Genomic DNA, 25,656 nt, shown 5'->3' on the forward strand with positions numbered 1-25,656 from the left:
ATTATCAACTTAGCATTGAAAATTTTGTATGAAATTATCGGACAAATAATATATTGCATAGTTGTCCAACTAAACTTATTACAACCATTCGAAAACTGTGCATTGTACTTTTTTTTTAAAATAAAATAGCAAAATTAACTGGTCGTTGTCATGTCTATGTCAAAGACAACAAACACATATAACCGGCAGAATTGGGAGGACGCCGAGTTTCCAATACTCTGCCAGACGTGCCTGGGCGATAATCCGTACGTGCGCATGATCAAGGAGCGTTTTGGAAAGGAATGCAAAATCTGCACGCGTCCTTTTACCATATTCCGTTGGTGCCCCGGTGCACGAATGCGCTTTAAGAAAACGGAAGTCTGCCAGACGTGTGCCCGGTTGAAAAACGTGTGTCAGACATGCTTACTCGATTTGGAGTACGGTCTGCCCATCCAAGTGCGCGATGCTGCACTCAAAGTGGCAGACAATATGCCACAGAGTGATGTCAACAAGGAGTACTACATACAGAACATTGATGCCCAGCTCCAGGACGGGGATGGCACTGAAGCAGCTGGCACTGTGGGTCGCTCACTGGCGGCAAACGAAATGTTATCCAAATTGGCACGCACAGCGCCATATTATAAAAGGAATAGGCCGCACATCTGTTCTTTCTGGGTGAAGGGCGAGTGCAAACGAGGCGAGGAGTGTCCCTATCGGCATGACAAACCTAACGAGCCTGATGATCCGCTGTGCGAGCAGAACATCAAAGACCGCTACTACGGTCGCAACGATCCTGTTGCCGAAAAGATAATGAAGCGTGCCGCCTCATTGCCCACACTGGAGCCGCCGGAGGACCGGAATATAACAACACTGTATGTCGGAAATTTACCTGAAGAAATCACCGAACCGGAAATACGTGATCAATTCTATCAGTACGGCGAAATACGTTCCATTGCCCTGGTGCCACGTCAGCAGTGCTCTTTTGTCCAATACACCAAGCGGAGCGCCGCTGAATTAGCTGCCGAGCGCACCTTCAACAAACTGGTAATTCAGGGTCGGAAGGTGAGCATAAAGTGGGCACACTCTCAGGCAAAACAGGGCACCGCCGCCAAGACAGATCGACGTTTCGATGTTGCCGGTGTACCACCACCGAGTGCTAAGCCAAACGACTACTTTAATTTGCGGCAGGAGCAAATCAACGTCATGCCCGCTGGCATGAAACTCCATCAGTTGCCCTCTAATCTGGTTCCAGCTTCCGCCTACCAGATGTACTCCCAGCCCACTTTTGCGGCGCCCTACAGTGGACTGGCCAGCAGCACTAGTAGTGGCGCAGCCTCGGTCTTAAGTACCACATCCACAAGTACCTCTGGTGTGAATCTCGATTCGATTCCACCGCCGCCTGGACAGATGCCTTACCCCAGTCAGGATGCTAGTCGCATGGGCGCCATAAAAAAATAATATACATTTTTTACCACTATAACATATAGCTCTTGCTACTTATATAAAAACACAAATAAAAGGACATCTTTAACAAAAAAGTGTAATCTAGCTTTGAATTCAGTTCTGAGTCAACTATCCTTAACAAACAACAAATATTTTTTCCTTTACAGAAACTAGCATCGGCGCTTTTTTTTCGAACAGGACATACATTTATATTTGGATAAAAATTACGCTTTATGCCTATTGTTAACTTATAAAATACTTCTTTATATATCAAATTAGTTACAATCCGGCGTAATTACCGAACGTTTCCGTTGTATTAGACGCTGAGCCCGCTGAGACTTTTGCCGTTCGATGAAATGGACGCGAAGTGATACAAAGTCGATGCCGCTCTTATACTCCAAGGAGTTACGCTCGTCGCTGTAAAAAAAAAACATTTATATATGTTTACATAGCAAATAAATTAAGGGTATCTCACATGGGCTCTCGAGCCCAATAGGTGGGCACACATTGCAGGCGATTGCGGAGCGTTTCAAAGGCCAAAGTTTGCGGCAGCAACATAAGTATGCCAAAGAGGGCATGTGCCAGATACTGCGCATCTGCACAATTATTCGATTTGGACACAAGCGTTAAGCGCAGTGCAGCAAATATTGGAGATTCAATAAGCTGCACTAGCTTATCCAATTCGCAGAGCAGTTCCAGCGTGATTTCAACATCCGCGCTAAAGAAGAATGCGTTACATAGGATATAGAGGAAAGTAAGAACTTGGTACTTACAATAGAATGACCAGCTCAGAGACATGCTGATAGCACTGAGCTATTAAACAAAGGGACAGGGTGGACACTGGGCAGCAGACCCAGCTTTTGTAAAGGCATTGAAACAGATCCGCTGATTTCTCATCCGATATCTCGCGCAAGCTAGTGCGCAACTCAAACAGTTCGGTTGAGGTCAACAATATATTGTTTAACAGTCGCACAAGCGTAGAAGCAAACTTTAAATTGGGCACTTCCTCAGCTATGATCTCGGCAAAGGTGCGATAAACGTACTCAGCATTCAGAAGAACACAAAGGTTTCTAAAAAGAATTGATCAATTAAGCATAAAAGCTAAGAAAATATTTTTAAATATTCACGAATATACCTTATAATAAGACTAGCTCGGTTTTCCAATATCAGTTTGTCTTCGCTGAACAGATTCAACAAGCTCAGCAAAAATTTGCGATAATGTGGCTTATTGAAATCATCTAGTTCTGAAGAATTACACAAACAAATTAATAATGTATTGTTGAATAACTGAAATACCACGTGACCCACCCCTTGTATCCTGAGAATTGATAATCTCGGCCAGCACACATAAGCTTTGCAGTACCACCTCATCCGAGTTGTCCGACAGTGTGGCCAACAGATTGTTGTTCAAATTGCTGTCGTGCAGCGCCATTTCATTGGGAAAATTTAAAAAGAGATGATGAATCCATTTGAGCACTGCAATTTTTGTATGCATTGAGTTGTGCGCGAGATATTGCGAGAGCACCTCCATAATCGAACGTAAATCAATGTTGGCCACATTCTGAGTTTTCAACTCCTTTGAAGAGACCAGCTGCATCATTGAGTTGTTCACAGAGACAGCGCACTCCTTTATGCCTAAAATAAAATACTTTAATATACTGATTAATGATCTCTGCTTGATTGTACTCACTGCGCTTGGACTCCACATTGTACTCAAGGCATGGCAAAATGGCCGTAAATATGCCACTCGCATAAGGCAACACATTAGGTCCAAATATTTGAACAAATTCTCTAATCCATGAAATAGCAATGGATTTGATTAGTTCATTGAGCGATTGTGCGTGTGTAATCAACGTGTTGATAGTCTCCTCCATGCGTACTGAGGAAGAATCATTGCGTATAGACTTTAAGAACTGACTAATCGTATTCTCGCACATGCGCTGAATTTCCGGCGTATTATCCTCTAGCATCACAAAGAGACCATCCAGTATTTCGGTCAAATAATTAACCATATTAATATCGGGTACAGCATTTAGAATTGAGATCCACGAAATAACATATTGACGTGCAAAGGGATTGTTCACATACATGCGCTCCCTAAGCAGGGGAATAAAGGCCTCTAGATTGAAGGTCTCATACGATTCAGTAACAATGTCCTAAGGAAATACATCAATAAATCTATTTGTAATTTTATAATATAATGGTTAAAACCAAAACCTTTAGCAAGCGATCCAGCAACTCGCTGCCATCCTTCACCATTTGATCGGAGTCGGTGACCAAACGCGATAAAGCAGCGAATAGCTCTGGGAAGTAGGGTATAATGGCTGCACGGGCTACTTTAACCACATTGTATAGGGACTCACAAGCAAAGTAACGTACACGCAAGTCAGGATCGGACAAACAGTTCATAATGGGCGTCACAAGCTCGTTCACGTATTTATCCGAATCCTTGGAAAAAGATAACGATTGAGATAGAGTCGATGTCATACATTCTTTATAAAGAAGAGCCTGTTGTAATGCTATCTATCTACCTCCGGTTACAAATAATACAAGAAATTCGTCATCATATATATTACGGTATACCCATGACTAATAGTTATTAAATTGTTACCTTTCCCAACCCCAAGCCCGTGGCAGCCAACCCAATGAGCGCTCCTTTGCGCCGATTGGCATCACGTGACGTGGCATAGTCGTTGGAGAGCACCTCGATCAGCTTTCGTATTTGTGTTGCATTATTCTTATTATTAAACTCAATGACCATTCTGTAGGATAATAAATTATTAGTAAGTCCGTTGCAGCTGTAAAGTGGGCGTTTTTTTTGCATTATGTACTTTTCAATCTCCTGTGAGGCTACCTTTCGCTTGTCGTAGACTTTATCGCCCAATGCTTTGGCACAGGACTCACTTAAAGGTGCATACGGTGGCTCCATTGTTGTATTTTGGATTTTAAAAATAATAAAAGCTTGTTGGCTTGTACCGCGGTGTTGCCCCTGTCATACACAGCTGCTCGGATAGTGTTGCCACTATGTCAAGCACAGCTGACTGGTAAAGCTGCCACTTAATAAAACAATTATATACAATTTATAAATGTAGTACTGTAAGAGTAATACATTTTCATAATTTGTTCACACTTGTAAATAATTTATTAACTGAAAGCCAAATAAATATGTATTGCCATTCTACTACGCATCCAATCCACTTATATCATATATTTAAACTACATTTCTAAGCTTAGTGAAACAAATTTGAAATGCATAATCAATTAAAGTTAATGTTTATGTGCACTGGAGTATATAAAAAAATATGTTAAGAGACAACAAATGAATTAACGCCTGCGTTTAAATCCCATCTATTCGATGATCAGTGGAAAATTTTCCACCTCTTCACACTCTTGATTGAAGCTCGTAATGAACTGCTTCAATTTGGCATCATGTTCCGCATCCCTACGCGTTCGCTTATGCGGATGCACTGCCTGTTTCGGCGATTGGTCACTATTGTTTTTTGAACCGTGATCGTCTTCATTCTCCGACGAATCTGTGTCCATGAAGAGAACATGCACACGCTGCTTCCGCTTCCGTTTCGGTTTCTCTGATATGTAGGTGCGACGTGGTTTCTGCAGAGTTTCAAATAGATCTGATTAGCGGTTTTCTTATCATATACCCTTTTTAAACAATTAATTTTATATTGTGCGAGCTACTTACTACCGCTTAAAGATGAGCTTAAGTCTTTGCGGCCCTGTTGGCTCAATCAAAATAAATAACCATTTCAATTTGATTTAATATAGCGCAATCACAATAAACAAAGATGTTTAACTCTAAAACACGTCCTGTGATTGTTAAGCGCAAAACGGATTAGGGACTATGTTAATGCTCACCTTTTCATCGAAGGTTGTCTCTGGTTCGAAATCGCTAAATAACGCTACCGATTCGTTCATCGCTGGCTTGTCTATCATTGTCGAACAGAACATTTCCTTGATGTTATGCTGCCGAGGTTCTCGCGCTTTAAGAGCGTCGTGGGCATGCCGAATAGGTACTTGCGATACCTGCGGCAGTTCCTGCTGTGCAGGTCGCAGCTTCTTTAGGCGGTGCAGCCTTTCGTGTAGCGTCACATGTTGGCTGGGCTCATGGACACTGAGTTGTTCTTCGTCCTCCTCGCTAAGAAAATCCTCGAATCCAAACAGATTGCAAGGCTGCTGCTGCTGTTGCGGCTGCTTGTTATTTGTGCTCAGATACCTTGGACTGTTACTGTTAAGTTCCTGCTCCTGAAATTGATGCACGAGCTCTCTTGTGGGCGTCTTGCTAAATTGCCCATTTTTCTTCCACGGTGGCAGTACAACTACTTCCAAGATATTGATGTCCTTCAGAGGACTACGATGCTGCAACGTTTTTCGCGGATTTGGTAATTGCACAAGATTCTCTACATTTTCATTCCCTTGATCGTTAATTGGCTTGATTGTCTTCACCGACTGCGCGTCACTGGATGCTTTAGTTACCACTACCGCTGGTGGAACATTTTCGCCATTCGAATCATTGCCAAAGGAGCTAGTGTTTTGCTCAATAGAACCGGAGAATGAGCAAACGGGCTCATCGGGTAAATAGACATGACGATGGCGTATAAAGTCACTTGAGTAGGAAGGCAACTGGGATGTGTTAAGACCGAACGCAAAGGTATTAGGCAAAGATGTCTCACCCTGCACACGCCAAGGAGACTTGGTGTCACTGCGAGTAGCCACAGTAGCTGCCGGAGCCAATTGTCCTTTGGCTGAATTCTTTAACACTGGTGAAAATATCGTTGTATTAGCATCCAAAGTTGTGTTACTCTTCCGATTCAACGGAGTGCTAATAAATCTCTTGGCCATATGCAGCAGCTCTAGGCGCCTTTCCATGGATTGCTGCTCCTTGGTTTGATTGATCATAAGAGAGCGCGCCAATGGACTGTACGCACCTTCTGCTATTGTTTTATTAGCCATTGCAGCTATTTGTGGCATTTGGACGGGCACCTCTACGTGTACCGACGCATTGTCATCATTATCTTTACTTAAATCAGTTTGCTGCTCGCAGATGGGTGAGAGGTGTCGTTGTTCCGCCTCCTGGACAATGATTGGCTGCTTTTCAACCGTGTTCCTCGTGGAGCACTGTTTTCGTTTGCCTATTGGACGCACTTTTTTACGGACAGCACGTGCTCTTGTTTTGCCCGTCTTTGAACGAATCATCGCACATGCTCGACCAGTTGCGATCATATTTTTTATTATATCCGCCGCCGGGTCGGGCTTTTCATTGTCTTTGATTTCAGATTGGGAGAGAAACTCATAAACATGGCGCGTAATAGAGGAACGTGTTCTAGCTGGAGGCTGATCGCGATGAAAAAAGCGCTTTACACTCTGTGGAATAACACAGTTCTCCTGTTTATCCTTGCATGTTTCCTGGATATTCGAGGTATCCAAGATCCTCTCTCCACATGGTGTTATGGCGACACGTTCTTAAATTTTTAAGTAGTTAGTTAAACATTGTAGATTTCTTTAATTGCTTACCTTCGTGTTCAATGGAATTCCTTGCGGACTTGTCGACCAAATGGTTCTTATGAAGATCGGTGAGTTGGGCAGGAGGTGTGTCCTCGATCTCGGACTGCTTCTCGGCAATATCCCGGATAATCGAACAGCGAAGCACGCGTACGCGACAAGGTTTCATTGTGAAATCTAACATGTTTTGACTAATTAGATAAATAAGGAGTTTTAGTTAATTGTTTACCTGAGTGACATGCGGAAAGAAAGTGGCTGGAAGTCGTCGCTTGTTGCCTGTCTAGATTTTGCTTTTTCGCAGGTGATATTTGGACATTTGATATATCAACATTTTCTTCATTATTTCCGATATTCTGGAAACCACCTGTTGTGGTATTATCAAAATTAACGTAATTATATGAATATTGTACATTTACTTAGTTTCTTACCTGAGTGCAGTTCACAACTGCTTTCTTGCGCATCATCCCGGTGTTCCCTGATCGCGTCTTTTAATTGCGCAGTTGCTAGCGTCTTACTTATATCGTACTTCGGGACATCCTTCGTTTGATGTTTAAATCGTTTAAGTCGCACAATGCAATTGCGTACAGGAATTGATTTAGCAAATTTTACAACTTTATAATTAGATGTGTTTGTTGTTTCCAAGATAACTTTGTTGTTTAACTTTGTTGAAATGCTCCGGGTATTTGTTGAAATGTTTCTTATATTTGCAGCACACACTCTGCGTAGTTTTATTTTAATTGATTTAACCATTTTTAATGAGAGCAGTTTTAATTTATTGAATTAAAATAATTTTACATATTCACTCAGCGCAAAATATATTACCGCCACTTTTGTAAGCATTTTACTACACAGGGCTGCAGCTGCCACAGGGCTGCAGCTTCTCGTTAATCGATGCTAATGTTATCGATATATATTGATAAGTTTCGTATGCAGCAGCTGATAGATGATGTGACGATAAATACAAAAAAGAAAAAAAATTTCGACGTTTAATTAATATGTAACACAACAGCTACGCTACGAGGTTTAATTAAAATTCCAAATTTCCAAATTGTGCTGTGTTTGTGTGCTCGCAAATAAGCAGACTGTGCGTTCAGCCACAGTCCAGCAAGGGCAAGTCCAACCAAATTTGTTGTTTTGTTCCAATCAAAAAAACTAAAAAAGCCCCAACGAGTGAAAGTTTTCTCGTCTTTGTTTTGTAATTGTAATTGTTTTTTTCTTGGCTGCCATTTTTGAGCCAATATTCACACGGTATGAGCGCTGTTCGTGGCTGACATCAATTTTGCTCGCTTATTGTCTATTTTGTTATACATATGTATATATAAATATATATACAAAAATCGCGTCGTACCCCCTGAATTGGCCTTGTATTATTTGCGCCAGGTACCATCAATACGACAGAAGAAGAATATAGAACAGAAAAAACTCGCGCGAAACTATTTACATCGAATAACATACACCCAAACTCATCCCCTGCCCCCTACCCTTGCCCCTCATTGCACGCTGCAAACAATCGCAGGCAGCCCAGCTAAATGAAGGCTGCCTGTGACGAGAGTGAAGAAAGAGAAAAAAAAAATTCGAAGATTGAATACCCTTTTCTCTACTTAATATGACTTAAACAGATGCATACTAAAAGTTTATTGGATTGCTTAATTTGAATAACAAAAAGATGTTTTATATGAAAAACTTAAAGCTCTCTGATTTGTAAGTTGTACCAAAAAAGGACATATCTAAAAACTTCAGACCTTTACGTTAAGATTAAAGAAGATAGAAAAACGAATGATGTCTTTAAATTAAAAATATATTTTGTTAAATTGAAAATAAAGATTCAAATAGATAGAAAAATAGAAAAAAATTCTATATTTATTTTCGTCGTTTATATTCTCATGTAAAGCTGTCTCTTACAATATTTGACACAATTGAACAAAAAATATAATTACCCTACAAAAAGAAATCAAATCATCGAGCGAATTGTTAATATCTAGTCTTATATCTTACTAGGCTTGGGGGTTGGGGATTGGGTGTTCAAGGTCGCTTTGTAAGCGCAATTAAAGTATATTGTGTACTGACATACATAAATTTGTTTATTATATATATAATTTTAACGTTTAATTTACGAAACAGTTGGCCGTCCAAGTCGAAAGTTTTGTCGAAAGTGAAGAAGTGGTGGAAAAGTGGAAGTCCGTAACACGTCGAGAGCCAGAGCTTAAAGCCAATTTGTTTGTCTTTGTCGCCGCAAAAGATGTGCGATACCAGCGACAAGGCGCAGAAATGGAAATGTGAAATATGCACCTATGAGAATTATCCATCATCACTAAAATGCACAATGTGCCAGGCATCCAAACCGTTGCTGAACGAGGATATTTTTCGGTAAAGCATATGATATTTAAGAAAACGTAAGCCATTGGTAAATACACAAATTTTCATCCGTTGAAACAGTCTCAGTCCAGCGCAGACAATACACGACAACTACAACAATGCAGAAGAGGCGGCAGCTGGTCTGCCAGTCGAGCCCACATCCACATGCTTTGCATGCCCATCACAGCAGCATCCACAATCCCAGTCCCAGTCCCAGCCTCAGCAGACGCGGCACAGCAACGTAGCTGATAGCGAGAAATGGGCCTGCAAAGTGTGCACCTATCTAAACTGGCCACGCAGCCTACGCTGTGTGCAATGCTGCACGAAACGAGGAGCTGCAGATAAAGAGACCAATGAGGCCGGCGAAGCGCTGCAAGCTTTACGCATTAGCGGCTCCGATACGGATCTCAATGCCACGGAACATGGCAGTAGGCAGTTAATTGGCGCTGTTGCTTCCAATTTAAATCGACGTAATGCCAGTCCCAGCTTGGAACAGCAGCAAATCTGCAGCAATTCAACGCATCTCAATAATATAGCCAATACATCTCACAGCCAGCAACAGCAACCGCAGCAGCAGCAGCAACAGTTAACAAACCAACAGCAACAGCAGCAACAGCACCACCACCACCAAATTTCTTCTGCGCAGCAGAAGCTATGCCATGTGGCTAAATGGGCGTGCAATGTGAGCAGCTTTAACTAGTATATTCATTTATATTACAAATTGATGTATCTTTTACAACAGTCGTGCACATACGAGAACTGGCCCAAGAGTCTCAAGTGCTCCATGTGCGGCAAAACGAGGGAATTGAGCAACTCAGGCTCACAGTCCGACTTGCATGCATGTGCCAGTAATTCCGGCAGCAACAAGCAGCTAAATCAGCACGAGGAACAGCAACAGCAGCAGATAAACACGGACACTGTCAGTGTCAACAATTCGGTCAATAAGAAGCATATTTATCAACTAGGTGAGTAGTAGCTCAGTTTCCACCCTTCTGTGCATATCTATATAATTATGTATCTTTATTTCCTTTAAACAGGTTCCTCGGAAACCATCAACAACTGTGATACGCTACAAGAACGCCAGGAGCGTCGTCAGCGTCAGATAAGGCGCCAGGTCGACTGGCAGTGGCTTAATGCCTGTCTTGGCGTTGTGGAGAATAATTACAGTGCTGTGGAGGCGTATCTCTCGTGCGGTGGCAATCCAGCTCGTTCGTTGACCAGCAATGAAATTGCCGCCTTGAATCGGAATTCGGCTTTCGATGTGGGTCACACGCTCATTCATCTAGCCATACGTTTCCATCGCGAGGAAATGCTGCCGATGCTGTTGGCACAGATCTCTGGCTCTGGGCCGGGTATTAAACGTGTGCCGTCGTATGTGGCACCCGATCTGGCAGCGGATATACGTCGCCATTTCTCCAACACGCTACGCATACGCAAATCCGGCCTGCCCTGTCATTATGTTCAGAAACATGCTACATTCGCGCTGCCCTCAGAGATTGAAGAGCTGCCCATTCCTATACAGGAGCAGCTTTACGATGAACTTCTCGATCGCGATGCACAGAAACAGTTGGAAATGCCGCCGCCGGCACTTAATTGGTCGCTGGAGATAACCGCCAGGCTAAGCTCACGTCTTTTGGTACTTTGGAATCGCAGTGCCGGGGATTGTCTGCTCGACTCAGCAATGCAGGCCACCTGGGGAGTCTTCGATCGCGACAACATACTTCGGCGCGCCCTGGCTGACACTTTACATCAGTGTGGACATGTGTAAGTGTGCCTATCTAATGTTAGCTCCAAGTAAGTTTCCTCATAGTCTGATTTATATTCCATAGTTTCTTTACCCGCTGGAAAGAATATGAAATGCTGCAGGCATCAATGCTGCACTTTACGCTGGAGGATTCACAATGGGAGGAGGATTGGAGCACGCTACTCTCTTTGGCCAGCCAACCGGGTTCTTCATTGGAGCAGTTACACATTTTTGCCCTGGCCCACATATTAAGACGTCCAATCATTGTCTATGGTGTTAAATACGTGAAGAGCTTTCGTGGCGAAGATATTGGCTATGCTCGATTTGAAGGTGCGTTTGTCATGAGAAGCTATAAATCAAACCAATTAAATAAGGCCTTCAAAGAGCATATAAAATATTTTTGGCTTATTAAGACATATATCCATATCTGTATCTGCGTCTGTAACTGCCACAGATTGTAAATAATTGTGCTTTTGTTTTTTGTTGTAATCATTTATATTTGTTTATTTCTAGGAGTCTATCTACCTTTATTCTGGGAACAAAACTTTTGTACAAAATCGCCCATTGCGTTGGGCTATACACGTGGTCACTTTAGCGCCCTGGTGCCCATGGAGCCATTCTCTCGTATCGATGGACGGCGGGATGATGCCGAGGATGTCACTTATCTGCCCTTAATGGACTGCGAACTGAAGCTGTTGCCCATACACTTTCTTACACAATCGGAAGTGAGTGTTAATCAACAGAAGATAAAATCTTAATTAGAGATTTCACTGTTGTTCGCTTACAGGTGGGCAATGAGGAAACAATGATGCGTCAATGGTTGGATGTGTGTGTCACAGATGGAGGGCTGCTGGTGGCACAGCAAAAGCTATCCAAGCGACCGCTGCTGGTGGCACAAATGCTGGAGGAATGGCTGAATCATTATAGACGCATTGCGTAAGTCCAATAAAATTCATAGATATATTATTTATATCTAAATTATACATTTAAATAGTTTGATTTATTGATTTAACTTGTAGACAAGTGATAACTGCACCCTTTGTGCGTAGGCCGCAGATTAGCCACTATTCGAGCGATGGGGATTCGGATGAGGAATAGCGGCGACAAAGGTCAAAGGTCTTCTGTAACTGAAATTTCCCGCTTGATTAATGGATTGGAAATGGATTGGTTATGAAAGCCTAAACATATACAGTGAAAAAAAAAACAAAGAAACAAAAGTAATTTATATATATATTTTAATTTGGTAGCAGGCAACAGTTGTACTCGATTGATCCTATACACATGCAATTAGCAAATGGAATCTAAATAGAGAGATATATATAGTATATATATATAAATGTATGAGTGTATATCTATATAAATATATGCATAACAGTTATTAAGTTGTAGTTTCAGGCAAAGTAAGGGTTAAGCAGCAATATAGTAAAATACATACATTCAATAATATATATATATATATATATATATATATATATATATATATATATATATATATATGCGTCAACATATAAATATATATATCTATCTCTGTATATATATATACCTGCACACATATTTCATATCCGTTTCCACATTACCCTGAGTGGATTTTAGCCAAATTTATTCGCGTGTCTCTGGGTGCGCACAGGCATACATTGTCAACATTATTAAAAAACAGAAAAACAATTATAATTCAATATTAAAAAGTAGCTTAAATTACTTAAAAAAGATAATCTTTTAGAAATGCGAATGGAAATTGAGAAATAAGAAAAAGTGAAGTAAATTGGGTAATTATATCTGTATATGATTCATATAATTAACTAAGTATGTATGTACTTTTAAACTATGCAAAATCTCGATGTACTATTAAATTTTAACTTGTGAAACGTGCACCAAATTGGGTGAATATAAATTATGAATTTTATTCTAATTGTAATAGTTTTGTTAGTAATGTTATTATTATTATTATTATTATTATTATTATTATTATTATTATAATGTTTAAGAAAGCTTATTGTGCAAATGTACACGCAAAACGCATTAAAAAAAAAACAAAATAAAAACAAAATCAAATCTTCCGCCTTATCAATCGATAGGTAGTTGGTTTGGCTATCGATAGTCTGATTGGTTAGCACATCTCTATTTGTATCTGAGATATTCTCTCAATGCGGCTCATTTAAAAGATAGTCGTTTTGTTGCTGCCGTCGTCGTCGCTTGTCGGTGCCGTTTGTTGCTGCGCGGGGGTTTTTTTGGAATAGCTTCAAATTGGAATTTATATTTGTTAAGCAACTGTAGTAAGAAGCATACAGAAAAAGCCCAAAACAATATAATTTCACAGTGATTTTCTTGGTTTTTTGGACATAAATACCATTTTGTGAATGGAGAAAAGCCGAATGCGCATCGAGCTCGCGTCAAAACCATACATACACACATTCACACAGCCCCAGCCACCTACAATTGATACATAAATACACGTGAATTGCGAATGCATACGAGAAAGATACAAATAGAAAAAATCTAACAGAGGAAAAAATTTGTTAGTGAAGTGAAGTGAAGTGAAGGGGCTGGCTAAATTAGTAGTGGTGACCTGTGCGCCTATACCGTTCTTGTTGTTGCTTTCTATACGTGCGTGTATTTGTGTGTTACCCTCCCCCATATTGCAGGCGCTAGAGTGAAGAGTATAACAGTATCTCTCACAATGGGTAAGTTGTTTGTAGTTGTAATGCCGACACTGAATACGATTGTCTATATATGTACGTTTGAATAAGTGTGTGTGTGTGAGCGAACAAAATTGCGCAAAGCCAAAGACCACGAACGTCAGTGAAAGAGGGTGGCCAGGTCCGCTCTCTTTCTCACTCACTCTCTCTCTTGTATTTACTCTTTGTGTTTGCTCTCATAGTCGTGAATGTATGCGTGCACATGTGTACATATATAGTTTAGTTGATGGTATTAACGCATTAGTAGCGTATTATGGCACTGTATAAGAAAACCAGTAAAATTGCGTTGTGTATGTGTGTTGTGTGTATTTGCATGCAATTGTTAATCAATACTGGCCAGCTGGTTAGGCCCATCGACTGAGAGCGAAACACTAAAAATCCACACTCCGATACTATCACACACACACACATATGATTGGTTTTCGTTGTCCACTCCCCATTTTGGCTCTCAGCTGCGATGACGTCAGTGTTGTTGTAAGAACAAGTTTTTTTGGTTCGAATACCATCCTATTAACTGGCCCACCGTGTCCCGCGACAATGCCCCAAATTGGCGGCCACATTCAAAATGCAACTAGAAATACACACTTTACCGTTAAGACGTCGTCATCATGAATACCTGTACATTTACCGTTCGTCTTGCTCCCTGGGAACCAACTGCAGCTGGGAGTCTAATGGAAACCTGAGTCTCTAGCTTGTTCTGTAATTGCATAGCCCTTTTGCAGTTTCTTCTCTTTCTTTATTTCTCTCCTCCTTCTGCTTCTGCTTCTTCTTCTACAGTTGTTTATGATTAATTGCTTTGGCTCATCGTCCGGTCCTCTGGCCATAATTAAGTTCATGTGCTTAGCTCTTGGCTCTCAGTTTTTGGACCGCGCCAGCGAACACTTGTAGTTGTGTGCGTGCTTAAAATGCCTAATTGACTTGGGCAGCCGTCTCCCGCCCCAACCTCTCCGAATATGGAGACAAGTCCATAATGTGCAGTGCTCGTTGCTCGTTCAACGATCTCTACTCAAAAGGCTTAACAATAGCTAGAAAGACAACAGCACTAGGACTAGTAAGAGTGCCCGACCAGCAAATACCCTGTAACCTGCTAGATATGCTACTGCTTCATACATGTTTTAATATCTGCACAACTAATTTGTATTAATGCCTTATTAATAAACATGTTATAAACTCTCTCATCTTAGAAGCTCTAAGATTGTATGCATTGTTTGCAGGGTATTACAGCAAAAACAACTGCTCAACATGAATTAATGTGCAGAGCATTGACTTCGCGTCGTATTGGGCCTCGCTTTTGGTTGTGGTTTTTGATGTTCGATGTGGTTTTTTACGTAGTTTCCTTTTTGTGTTTGTTTTTTGTTTTTGTTTTATGTTTTCCCCCGTTGCGCGCATAGCACAAATGAAAATGAAAGGGGGCGCAATGCGCTGTCCCCGCTTCAGTGCCCCATCGCAGCCGCTTCCTTACTTTGTGGCACTTTTCTCATTTATTTGGTCGTTGATTTGTTCACGTCGTGCACTCGCCTGCATCTCATTTACTCGCCCCCTTTGGCTGGGACGGGTTATATAGGTCAGAGCACTTGCATGAGAAAGTGGAGACGTCCTCTTCGTCGCGACGTCCGTTCGACTAATTGAATGCTATTTTCGTAGACGCAGCGTCATCATCAGATCTCGCATTCACGTACTTCTCTGCGATGTACTTTTCTTCTCACTTTTCTTTTTCCGTCTAATAAGCATACAGGAAGCACTCTGAACGCGGACGCAAACAAACCAAAAATTAACTGTTAAAGTGACGTCTGCAAATTGTGCACGACTAACGATTACCCTGTTTCAGTTTACATACTCGAAGCAACTCTCACTCAAACATCTCAGTAGAAGTTTGTAATTGTATATTGCAAAAGCAACCTTTTTACTTTAATTTCATATATTTCTATCAATCATACTCTGCATGTTCACTCCGGTGTGATTCTTTCATGTAGAAACCCGTGAGAGATTATGTATACGGCAGGTTGAGCTCATTAAAAAAACACTTGCCAAGCAATTTAGATTTGATGAGTAATTCGTTAAATATACACACGTATACATATACACACACACATATATATATATATATATATATATATATATGTATATATATATATATATATATATATACATATACGTGTTTGTGGATATGTATTTGATTATGTTATGGATCTTTACCATAAATATAATAACGAATAAACTTCGTATACGTGTGAGTGTGTGGGCGTGTCATTCCAATTGCTTCTCTCGTGTGGCATCTGCTTTTTTGCTTTTTTCTTTAGTTCTATTCATAATATATTGGAAATGTTTGCTGTCATTCGAATGTTGCCTGGCTTTCAGCTTTGTCCTCGACATTTCCTGTCAAGGATTTGACGCACATTTCAGTCACAGTTGCGTTAGGCAGGCCAGGGGCAAGGACATAGACAATGCGTACTGTGCTTGGCTCTGACTTCTCTTGGCATTGGCCTTTTCAAGGTTCTTATACCCTGTATGCACAGGAAAAATGGCATTTTAGTTTTGAACATGTACATGGTAGGTCGAAAATATAATAAATATAGTATAAGTAAAACGTACTGTTAGCAATGACTCGAAGATTGAGTGCAGCCCAATTTGGAGAGTCACAAAAATCAATATTTACAGTTCTGATTGCATTTAATTCCAAATAAGGCAAACTCCTCTCCCTCTCTCTCACTCTCTGTGCAGTGCAGAGTATTGCGCAGTCAATGACGTCGCATTGCACGTTTTTGACTAAGTTAGAGACTCGGAATGCTACGCTAAAGTAGGGCGCGGCTTAAATTAATTAAATATTTGCCCTGCAGTTGACCTCTCTGCCAGCCCCACAATTTAACCTTGGGACTGCGTCCCTCACTTACGTCTGGCTAAGAAACGAGTTTGTTTCTTTATTTTTTTTGGTTTTTTAGTTACTCAAATTCAAATTCGATACCAAATGCTATTCTTTCCCATAACCAGTTTGTGAGGTTATGTGCGTGTTTATTTTTTTTACTTTTTTGTGGCACAACTCCAATTCGTGGTGGGTCGCCGACTCTCTGACGACGAGGATGACATCATTCCAGAGCTGCGGCACTAAAATCGCTGCCGTAATTACAATAAACATTTTTTCCAACAATATAGCTAGGCACTCGTCGACTCCGCAGAATAGCAGACCCACAGCGAAGCTGATCTACCATGAAAATTAACAATTTTTGCCACATTTTCACAGTGAAAAACTCATTGAAAAAATAATTTTGAGTTGTGGCCATGTAATTATCATTGATCTGTTAATAGAACAGGCGGGCGTCGGCAGACGGAGGGAGGGGGGAGTCTGAAAGTCAATAAACAAAATGCCAAATTAAATATGCGAGACGCTGAAAAATGTCTGTGATTGCATAATAAACGAGCGGCAAAAAAAGTTTAATTGAAACGAAATACACGTATGCGTAATGTGTGTGTGCGTGTGTGTGTGTTGGTGTATGTGTTATGTGTGCTTGCGATTGTGTTTCTGTTTGTGCTAGCTGCGGGTCTCATTCAATGGGACATACGTCACCGTTATAATGCGACGAGCTAACGGCATTGTTGCTGTTGCTATTGCTATTGCTGTTGCGTCTGCTGCTATTTGTTGCGCGGCACATTGCTTATCAATAAATTCTATTTTGTAGGCAGAACGAAGAAAGCAAAGAGAGACCGAAAAACACCGCAAAAGCGAGCCACAAAGCAAAAAAAAAAGAACTAAACCCGAAAAGTAAAAATGATCATTCAAAAGTCAACAACGAAAATGAAAAATATACAAAACGTATGAAAAGTTAAGAGCAAGTGTGATCGATTAGCAGGTATCCTGTAAACAGTTGTCAGCTAGTACTCTAGCGTTACTTTTAATATGCCCAATTGTATATATATACTATACTGTACGCTATACTATATTATACATTATATGACTGAAAACATAATACGCATATCTGAATGATGTCAAAGTATTGTGCGCTTCCATGGAAATTGTAAATTGGACAAAGTTAGAAATTTTCACATATATTATAGTTCTTTGTTGCTGTTTTTCGTTTCGCTCTTTTTTATTTCTGTTATCTCTTAAAACAATCGACGCGTTGGTTTTGGGGCCCGGCTGGAAGCCGCCTTTGAAAACATCCACACATCCGTCATGGCCGGCAATTTGTGTCGTTTGGTTTCGTTTTGTGCTGGCGACCTATTCGAAACTTGTTTCCCTTCCCCTACTGCCTCTAAAAACCCACCTGGGACTCTCCTAACTTAGTTATAGACAATGTTTTAGCTCTCGGATAAGCATATGTTATTTGTATATTTTGTGATTTTGTCATGAGCGCATTTCCTTATTAATGTATTAGTCATTAATTCGATTATCTTTCAGCCCGAAAAAGCATAGCAAAAGTAACAAAAGAAAGATTACTAGAAAACGTTAACAAAGTTTTCTTTCAATTTCTAATTGTGAACCTGTCTTTTCTCTCTCTCCCTCTATCTCTCTGTATCTCTCTCTCTCTCTCTCGCTATCTATCTCTTTCTCTCTTTCTATCTCTCTCTCTCTATCTCTTTCCCGATTATTTATATTTTCTTTATCCTTTCATTTGTTTCTTTATCATGGTCATTCTCTTCGTGTATCTGTCTCTCCCTTTCTCTCTCCCTCTTTCCCTCCATATGCTGTCGTTCTCCCATTTTCTCTTGTTCCATATCTCTAACAATATTTCTTAATATCTTCATATCTTTAATTTGTTCATAATGTAGGACTTTACAATTTTCTTATCAGTTAAGCTGTCTCTCTCATTCTCTCTCATTCTCTCTCTTTCTCTCTATCTCGCTTTTGCTATCTCCTTTCTCTTTTACTTATCCCTTATCGATCATTCTGCCTGCTTTATCTGTTTTCTTTAACCTGCTATCTTTATACCCTAGTGTCACCTTGTTGACTCTCTATCTACTATATATATAGTATAGGTTATATACGTGTTTATCGTATATAAGGCAATTGCTGAAAAAGTCCAATAAAATAATTAAGAGCAACATTTTTACCTTTTCTTTGTCTTCCTCTGCACCTGTTATTCCCCACTTGTGCACACAAATAACAGATAGGGCAACTAGACAGTTATAAGGTGCTTACCATACAGGGTATATGTGTTTTAAAAGACATTTAGTCATGTTATTTGCTAATAGAGGTATAAACTTTAACAGGTAAATAATAGTAAATTAGAGACCAATTTGCATATTGCTCGAAAAGAAACAAAAACATTTGGAGCTTTTCTTTTTCCGAATATACTTTACACTGAGGGTTTTAATACCAAACATTAAATTTTTTAACATTAAAAAAGTGTTGGGTTGAGACTGTTTTTCGCTGAATGTGTTTAGATATCTCTTGTCAAAGTATGTGCCGCCCTTGGCCTTATCGATGATAAGATTAATTGCTTATGACTCATGCGTGTGTGGGTACATGTTTGTGTAGGTAAGTGTGCCTGGACTTATTCTATGTATACAGAAATATATAAATATATTCAAAGACGAACTGTCACTCAAGCTACATTTATACAAAAGCCTAAATACATACAGCTATATATTTGAGATATCTGAATACGACACTTTGACTGCGCTCAGACTAAAGTCGGGCAAAACGGCACAAGGTTGGGGCATTATCACATCACATGCATATGACATCAGCGTACAACTTTGCGTATACGTAATCTGTGCCACATTACGTATACGTAAACGTTGAATGAATTCCAGCTCTAATCTTCCTCTCTCTCTCTCTCTCTCTTTCTCTCGCCATTCGCTTTGTCAGGTAAACAAAAAATCTACTGTGCGAAATGCACAAAAAAGTGCTCTGGAGAGGTGCTGCGTGTGGCTGACAATCATTTCCACAAGGCGTGCTTCCAGTGCTGCCAGTGCAAGAAATCCTTAGCCACCGGCGGTTTCTTTACCAAGGATGGCTCCTACTATTGCATACCGGACTATCAACGGCTGTATGGCACCAAGTGTGCCACCTGCCAGCTGTATGTGGAAGGCGAGGTGGTCAGCACCATGGGCAAGACGTATCATCAGAAATGCTTCACTTGCTCCAAGTGCTCCCAGCCATTTAAATCCGGCAGCAAGGTGACCAACACCGGCAAGGAGGTGCTCTGCGAGCAGTGTGTGACGGGAGGTGCGCCCGCCTCGCCGGCACGCACCGCTGCCGTACAATCGCCTGCGCCGCCGGCGGAGAGTCCAACACGTGCCACCGCGCAGCAGATGACGAGCGGCATATTATCCCATAAGGCGCATCTGAAGGAGGACTATGATCCCAATGATTGTGCCGGCTGTGGCGAGCTGCTGAAGGAGGGCCAGGCCCTAGTCGCATTGGATAGACAGTGGCATGTGTGGTGTTTTTGTTGCAAGTCCTGCAACGCAGTCCTCAATGGCGAGTATATGGGTAAGGATGCGGTGCCCTATTGTGAGAAGTGCTACCAGAAGAGCTTTGGCGTCAAGTGCGCCTACTGCAATCGCTTCATCAGCGGCAAGGTGCTTCAAGCCGGTGACAACCATCACTTCCATCCAACCTGTGCCCGCTGCACCAAGTGCGGCGATCCATTCGGCGATGGCGAGGAAATGTACCTGCAGGGCAGCGCCATTTGGCATCCACGCTGTGGTCCCGGACCCTCCGAATCCGGCATCATACTGAACGGTACTGGTGGTGGCGTTGTCGGTGGTACTGGTAGGCCAGGCACCACCTCAGTTACGGGCGGCGCCTCCAATGGCAACTTTACAGACACCGAATGCGATCGCATGAGCTCCAGTGCGCTCAGCGACATGGTAGGTGGAGACTAAATAAGAGGATGGGTAGGCTGGGCCTCAATTACTGCACCAAGAAGCGATGCAGCCAATGCTCCTGCAACTACTACTAATATGAATGTCTATCCCACACTCATGCACACAGAGACAAACCCTAAAGTTCCAAAACTAGCTTCAAGTTCAGTTCTTATTCCAAATTATGCACTGCCAAAGGTGAAGTATGATTAAATAGGATATTAATCAAGAAATCAACAAAAAATATATTTTCTGAAAGATTCATCTATTTGCGATAAGACTCAAGTATTAGCTACAAATATGCGTTGTTAAATATAAAGTTTTTTTTTAAAAAACTTTTGAGTCTCTATTAAGATAACGTAATTTGTAGAATCGTTGATACTTAAGTGGGTTTTTCTCTGAGTGTAGACACACACACATACACATATACACACGCACATACACACAAACACACACACGCATACACACACATATATACACATACACGCACACGCATTCAGAACCGACACACTGAGAACACACCTTGACCTGCCTTTTGCACCTATTTTGCAATTTATTTTGAGTTTTTATTATGATTTGACTTTGGTTTTTATACACATTTTCATTTTATTTATTTTCCACCTGTTTTTGAGCTTGCCCTTTGATTTATTATCGTTCGTTTTGCAGTACATCCGTTCCAGAACACCGAGTTTTAATGGTTCACTTTATTCCTCTAGCCGCAAGGTTTGTTTTATAATTTTATTATAATTTCCTATTTTTGCCATTTATCGCTTGTTTCTAAAGCTGCCTAAGCTTATCCAAAAACCCCATGCATCGCATGCTAGTGTCTGGCATTCGCCCTATTGATCCCATATATACATATACATAAGTCGACATTTTCTATATTGCAGCACTATCGCACTGTCAGTCCGGGGCTGATTCTGCGCGAGTATGGTCGACCGATCGGAGAGGATATATCGCGCATCTATACCTATAGCTATCTGACCGATGCGCCTCATTATCTGCGCAAGCCCATCGATCCGTATGACAAGACGCCGCTGTCGCCTCATTTCCATAGGCCCGCCTCCTATGCGACGACCAGTAACGCGGGCTCTGTGGCCGGCAGTCGTCCACCATCGCGTCCACATTCGCGAACGCGCAGCGCCATGAAGGTTCTGGTGGATGCCATACGGTCAGAGACGCCACGGCCCAAAAGCCCCGGCATGAACAACGAGGAGCCCATTGAGCTGTCGCATTATCCGGCAGCCAAGAAGCCGCCACCGGGCGAACAGCCCAAAATCGAGAGAGACGACTTTCCGGCTCCTCCATACCCCTATACGGATCCGGAGCGTAGGCGACGCTACAGTGACACCTACAAGGGTGTACCCGTCTCGGATGACGACGACGAGGAGAACCAGAATGGCAAGCGGACCAATGGCAATGTCAAGAATGGCGAGGAGCAGACGTAAGTTGGCTTACAGGGAATATCACAGCTATGTCTGAGCTTAAATACAAATGGAAGGGATCAGAGCTATCATAAACGGAAGTCCGTTTACCTCCCGTCTTAAGACAAAGAAGAATAACGAATTTATAGTGTATTAAGCGGTCGAACAGATTATTAATGAGAACTTCAACAGGCGCCTGCAACGGGAGGCTGAGCAGTTGGAAAAGCTCAATTCTGGCATTGGTTCGGTTATTGCAAAGGACCTCAAGGAGCACGCCAAGTATAGGAAATGGAAGCAAAACAATCTGGATCCGCGCAATGCGTCGCGGACTCCTTCAGCCTCGAAGGAGCCGCTGTACAAGCTGAGGTATTAGCCCAGACATACATTACTATAAAAGCAAACATTCAAAGTTCTGTTTCGTTCACAGATACGAATCGCCTATTGGCGCCTCGCCGTCACGCAATCTGGATCATCAGAAGCCCTTCAATGAGGACGAGATGTTCGATCGATCCACCAGCTACCGTGGCTCACTGGGCAAATCGCTGGGCAATGCCCCCAGCTACAATGGTAAACATGAGATATGTGCTAGTCATGGCCTCAAGCCCCCAAAGAGTGGCTGTCGGATGCAACCGACTGCGCAATACTCGTTCACGATTCAAGAATTATGAACGATATAGTAGTATCCGTTAAAAACAGTTTCAACCGCATAGATGGACAAATGTCAAGCCGTAAAACTATCTAGATTAAGTTTTCTAAAACAGATATACTTTTTAGTGCTCGAACGGGTATATATGTTTCGATTCTCAGTTCAGTTCTGTTGTAGCTAGTTGTCTTTACTCCATGAGATGGCAACGGAGATGGAGTTCTGGCTAACAGACTCAATAAACCAAATATACTCTTTTTGTAACGATTAAACGAGTATATATTGGCAAATGTTTTTTTTACTTCGATATATGGTTCAGTTTCAGTTGCATAAATACATCTTTTCTACATTCACAAAAGCAGATCGTGACTTAAAGTTGTTAGAATATATGTTATTGAAGCTTAAGTTCCTTTTGAAACCTTCATTTGGTTTTCAGCCCTAATTTGATAGAGATTGTTAGGGTATAGGCGTGTCTCCATTCAATTTGTCAACTTGTATTACATGTGGAACAATTACGTTTATAGCCATACATTCCTATCGCTCGCCGCCCAAGCCCGGATACGGATTCAAAACAACAACCTTGCCGCCCTACATACGCAACGGCTACAGCTCCGTAAGTGCTGAGACTTAGTTACCTGTTGTTCCTGTTCTTTGGTGCGCGGTCAATTGTCTTGTAGCTAACATTAATTATCTGCGTATATATTTATCAATCTGTAGTATCTTAAGTACCTAACATCTGCTTCTCCTATTGCTCAGTCACTAAAAAAACAAACATTTGTCTCTTTTGGCTGCTGCTGCTGCTGCTCCAACTGCATCATTCGGCTCGGTTCTTTGGGTCTAACTAATTCAAAAATCAACTGGTTGGTCTGCTGCTTCCTTGTGCTGTGTCTCTAACACTTACTTTCCAACTATTTATGTGTGTTTGCCTATGCTATATGTTTGCCATATCTAAAAATATTCTACATTCACACTCACTTCAATCAATCAAACATATTGATGACATACATCACAAAATCGATCAAACATCTTACATGAATATTCTCTATCATCAACACTAACAATCACACTACGATCAATCAATCAATCAACCTCACACACACATACATCACTTACAACTCGGCTCAGTGGTGAGCGCGCTGCGTCATGTGCCGAAACCCGGATACGGCTTGGCTCCACGCTCTCACACATTCAGCTCAACAACATCAGCCGCTGCCACGATGCATGGTGCCACTGTAAGAATGCTTGCGTTGATTTTTCCTTTTGATTTCCACTTCCTTAGAGTTTTTCATTTTTTGTTTCTTGGAATGCATAAGCTTCTTCTTTGTTTGGTTGGTTAACCCATCACACACACACCTATAACACACCATAACTTTTGTAGACCTGTTGCATTTGTTGAGTTTTAATATTTTGGTTTTGGCATGCTCTCAACTCTGTGATGTACATGAGGATAATCCATTGTATGTTTTCCTAACCCAAACAGGACTTTTCCTATGGAGGTCTGGGGGACAAGACACACAGCACAGATCTAAGCTGTGGCAAATCAGAGGGTAAGTTTGATTCATTGGGGTCAATTAACTGACTGTCGTTAGATGCACAGCGCAAGTGGTAAGCGAGAAGTTACATCATGGGAAATACTACTAAACTAATTACTAGCCAAACTGACCGCCTGCGATTGATCCATCACTTAGCACAAATATAAACTTTTCATACTGTGTCGACTCCGTGACGGATAGAGTAATCGATGGTCAAACCACGGCACAGATTGTGATTGATTGGAGATTTCTATTCGAGTGTTTGTAGCACAAATCACTTTGTGCCTGTGACTGACTCTGACTGAATAATTTTGATTGACTACTATTGAATCTACTGTCTAGATCGTTGTGACATATAAAAACGGTCTCTTTGCAGCATCGGTTGACTCAATTACAGAGGGCGATAGACGTGCCCTGATGGGCGGCGATTTGCCTGCCTCGAGCACCTACTCGGGCGCCTTGTCCTATCACTACCCGCAGGCAGGACTCATCCGACGCAGCCTGCCCAATATGGCGCACTCGATGTTGGTGCATGAGCCAGCTAAAATCTATCCGTATCACATATTGCTTATAACGAATTACCGTCTACCATCGGATGTAGATCGCTGCAACCTGGAGGTGAGCCATGCTAGATAAAAGAACTCAATAAATACCATATATGCTCATATATAAATTATATTTTCTTTTGCAGCGTCATTTGTCGGACATTGAATTCGAGCACATCCTGCAATGCGCCCGATCGGAGTTCTATAGGCTGCCACAATGGAGGCGCAACGAGCTGAAGCGACGCGTGAAGCTCTTCTAAATGGCTGGCTGCATCTTCGGGAGCGGCTGCTTGCGACGAAACCAAAACAATTACCTAAACATTTTGAGTGGTTCTTAACTACATATTTAAAGAGGCCCCCAAACCATAAACAACAGAAAAACTATGCTAATTTCACAGCCAGTTTTCGAAACACGCTTTAAACAAATAGTTGAAAAAAAATTAAGAAAAAGAAGAAACGTATATAGAAGAGATGGAAAATAGTTACATTTGAAGTATGGACTGTCCAGCTGGCAGCTCCAATTTATTTTTTTAAGCATTAGTTGCGCTGATAACTATATAAATTCTATAAGAAACCAAACTAGAAACGTCGGCTAGCCGACCCGCAAATACCCTAGCAGAGTACAACCTAAGCATTTAACAATTAAGTCTGTCACTGAGTCCGAGATTGTAAACGACTTCAATGCATACTCCCTCCAACCAGGCGATACTATGGGCAATCTGCGGGGTATGCAAATTTCAATTAGTTAAACGGCCAGTCAAAGCTTTTTTATTATAAACAAACTACAACGGCTAATCCAAGAGAAAGGAGAATTGCATCAAAGAAAGTAATAAATGTACCTACTTACACACAAAAATAAAACAATAACTAATTGAAGAGAAATTAATTAATTCAAAATTAGATGCGATATGTAAAATCAGCTAAAAACACTTGCAACTTTTATTTATTAATATATATTTTATTTATTTAAA

At 41.3% G+C, this 25,656-nt stretch overlaps 5 protein-coding genes across 9 annotated transcripts; 3 read left to right on the forward strand and 2 right to left on the reverse strand.

Moving 5' to 3' along the window:
• The first annotated feature begins 2 nt into the window (after positions 1-2).
• LOC111602652 (pre-mRNA-splicing factor RBM22) lies at positions 3-1,517 on the forward strand. The gene has a single exon (XM_023319825.2). The coding sequence runs from the start codon at positions 151-153 to the stop codon at positions 1,435-1,437; it is 1,287 nt and encodes a 428-aa protein (XP_023175593.1). The 5' UTR covers positions 3-150; the 3' UTR covers positions 1,438-1,517.
• Positions 1,518-1,575: 58 nt separating this feature from the next.
• Positions 1,576-4,503, reverse strand: LOC111602619 (protein VAC14 homolog). Its single transcript, XM_023319781.2, has 9 exons — positions 4,254-4,503; positions 4,034-4,184; positions 3,640-3,870; positions 3,113-3,578; positions 2,731-3,057; positions 2,558-2,666; positions 2,196-2,492; positions 1,898-2,140; positions 1,576-1,839 (listed from the first exon to the last, which is right to left on the reverse strand). Exons 1-9 carry the CDS (start codon positions 4,349-4,351, stop codon positions 1,698-1,700), a joined length of 2,064 nt encoding a protein of 687 aa, XP_023175549.1. The 5' UTR covers positions 4,352-4,503; the 3' UTR covers positions 1,576-1,697.
• A 104-nt stretch (positions 4,504-4,607) lies between these two features.
• LOC111602620 (protein dalmatian) lies at positions 4,608-7,815 on the reverse strand. The gene is made up of 5 exons (XM_023319782.2): positions 7,368-7,815; positions 7,169-7,303; positions 6,952-7,116; positions 5,296-6,899; positions 4,608-5,034 (listed from the first exon to the last, which is right to left on the reverse strand). The coding sequence occupies exons 1-5, from the start codon at positions 7,687-7,689 to the stop codon at positions 4,771-4,773; spliced, it is 2,490 nt and encodes an 829-aa protein (XP_023175550.2). The 5' UTR covers positions 7,690-7,815; the 3' UTR covers positions 4,608-4,770.
• Positions 7,816-7,860: 45 nt separating this feature from the next.
• On the forward strand, positions 7,861-12,439 carry LOC111602641 (ubiquitin thioesterase trabid). 4 transcript variants are annotated; one of them, XM_023319803.2, is made up of 9 exons: positions 7,861-8,187; positions 9,061-9,306; positions 9,376-9,976; positions 10,037-10,259; positions 10,332-11,058; positions 11,124-11,368; positions 11,552-11,763; positions 11,826-11,974; positions 12,058-12,439. In XM_023319803.2, the coding sequence occupies exons 2-9, from the start codon at positions 9,179-9,181 to the stop codon at positions 12,134-12,136; spliced, it is 2,364 nt and encodes a 787-aa protein (XP_023175571.2). In that variant the 5' UTR covers positions 7,861-8,187; positions 9,061-9,178; the 3' UTR covers positions 12,137-12,439. The 4 variants fall into 4 exon arrangements, with proteins under 4 accessions (XP_023175571.2, XP_023175574.2, XP_023175573.2 ...); XM_023319806.2 differs by having other exon boundaries at positions 12,033-12,111; XM_023319805.2 differs by lacking the exon at positions 7,861-8,187 and adding an exon at positions 8,205-8,319.
• Positions 12,440-13,207: 768 nt separating this feature from the next.
• Positions 13,208-25,608, forward strand: LOC111602612 (actin-binding LIM protein 3). Of its 2 annotated transcripts, XM_023319771.2 has the most exons (10): positions 13,208-13,719; positions 19,541-20,547; positions 21,208-21,264; positions 21,432-21,985; positions 22,158-22,331; positions 22,393-22,532; positions 23,133-23,221; positions 24,089-24,155; positions 24,517-24,758; positions 24,832-25,607. In XM_023319771.2, exons 1-10 carry the CDS (start codon positions 13,716-13,718, stop codon positions 24,943-24,945), a joined length of 2,448 nt encoding a protein of 815 aa, XP_023175539.1. In that variant the 5' UTR covers positions 13,208-13,715; the 3' UTR covers positions 24,946-25,607. The 2 variants fall into 2 exon arrangements, with proteins under 2 accessions (XP_023175539.1, XP_023175540.1); XM_023319772.2 differs by lacking the exon at positions 21,208-21,264 and having other exon boundaries at positions 24,832-25,608.
• The last annotated feature ends 48 nt before the right edge of the window (positions 25,609-25,656 follow it).

The sequence above is a fragment of the Drosophila hydei genome, unplaced genomic scaffold (genome assembly GCF_003285905.1).
Source record: "Drosophila hydei strain 15085-1641.00,03,60 unplaced genomic scaffold, DhydRS2 tig00008144-arrow-arrow-pilon, whole genome shotgun sequence".
Taxonomy (NCBI): domain Eukaryota; kingdom Metazoa; phylum Arthropoda; class Insecta; order Diptera; family Drosophilidae; genus Drosophila; species Drosophila hydei.

Bases quoted from the DNA above. Each gene is read 5' to 3' on its own strand.
- LOC111602612 (XM_023319771.2), top strand. The intron at 22,332-22,392 runs GTATTAGCCCAG...TTTCGTTCACAG, and splicing joins GAGCCGCTGTACAAGCTGAG to ATACGAATCGCCTATTGGCG. The intron at 22,533-23,132 runs GTAAACATGAGA...TTACGTTTATAG, and splicing joins CAATGCCCCCAGCTACAATG to CCATACATTCCTATCGCTCG.
- LOC111602620 (XM_023319782.2), bottom strand. From the start codon at position 7,689: ATGGTTAAATCAATTAAAATAAAACTACGCAGAGTGTGTGCTGCAAAT. The intron at 7,304-7,367 runs GTAAGAAACTAA...ATACCACAACAG, and splicing joins CAGTTGTGAACTGCACTCAG to GTGGTTTCCAGAATATCGGA. The intron at 5,035-5,295 runs GTGAGCATTAAC...GAAACTCTGCAG, and splicing joins AGACAACCTTCGATGAAAAG to AAACCACGTCGCACCTACAT.
- LOC111602641 (XM_023319803.2), top strand. From the start codon at position 9,179: ATGTGCGATACCAGCGACAAGGCGCAGAAATGGAAATGTGAAATATGC. The intron at 9,307-9,375 runs GTAAAGCATATG...CCGTTGAAACAG, and splicing joins CTGAACGAGGATATTTTTCG to TCTCAGTCCAGCGCAGACAA. The intron at 11,369-11,551 runs GTGCGTTTGTCA...GTTTATTTCTAG, and splicing joins TGGCTATGCTCGATTTGAAG to GAGTCTATCTACCTTTATTC.
- LOC111602619 (XM_023319781.2), bottom strand. From the start codon at position 4,351: ATGGAGCCACCGTATGCACCTTTAAGTGAGTCCTGTGCCAAAGCATTG. The intron at 3,579-3,639 runs GTTTTGGTTTTA...GTATTTCCTTAG, and splicing joins TGCTGGATCGCTTGCTAAAG to GACATTGTTACTGAATCGTA. The intron at 2,141-2,195 runs GTAAGTACCAAG...ATTCTTCTTTAG, and splicing joins TCTGAGCTGGTCATTCTATT to CGCGGATGTTGAAATCACGC.
- LOC111602652 (XM_023319825.2), top strand. From the start codon at position 151: ATGTCTATGTCAAAGACAACAAACACATATAACCGGCAGAATTGGGAG.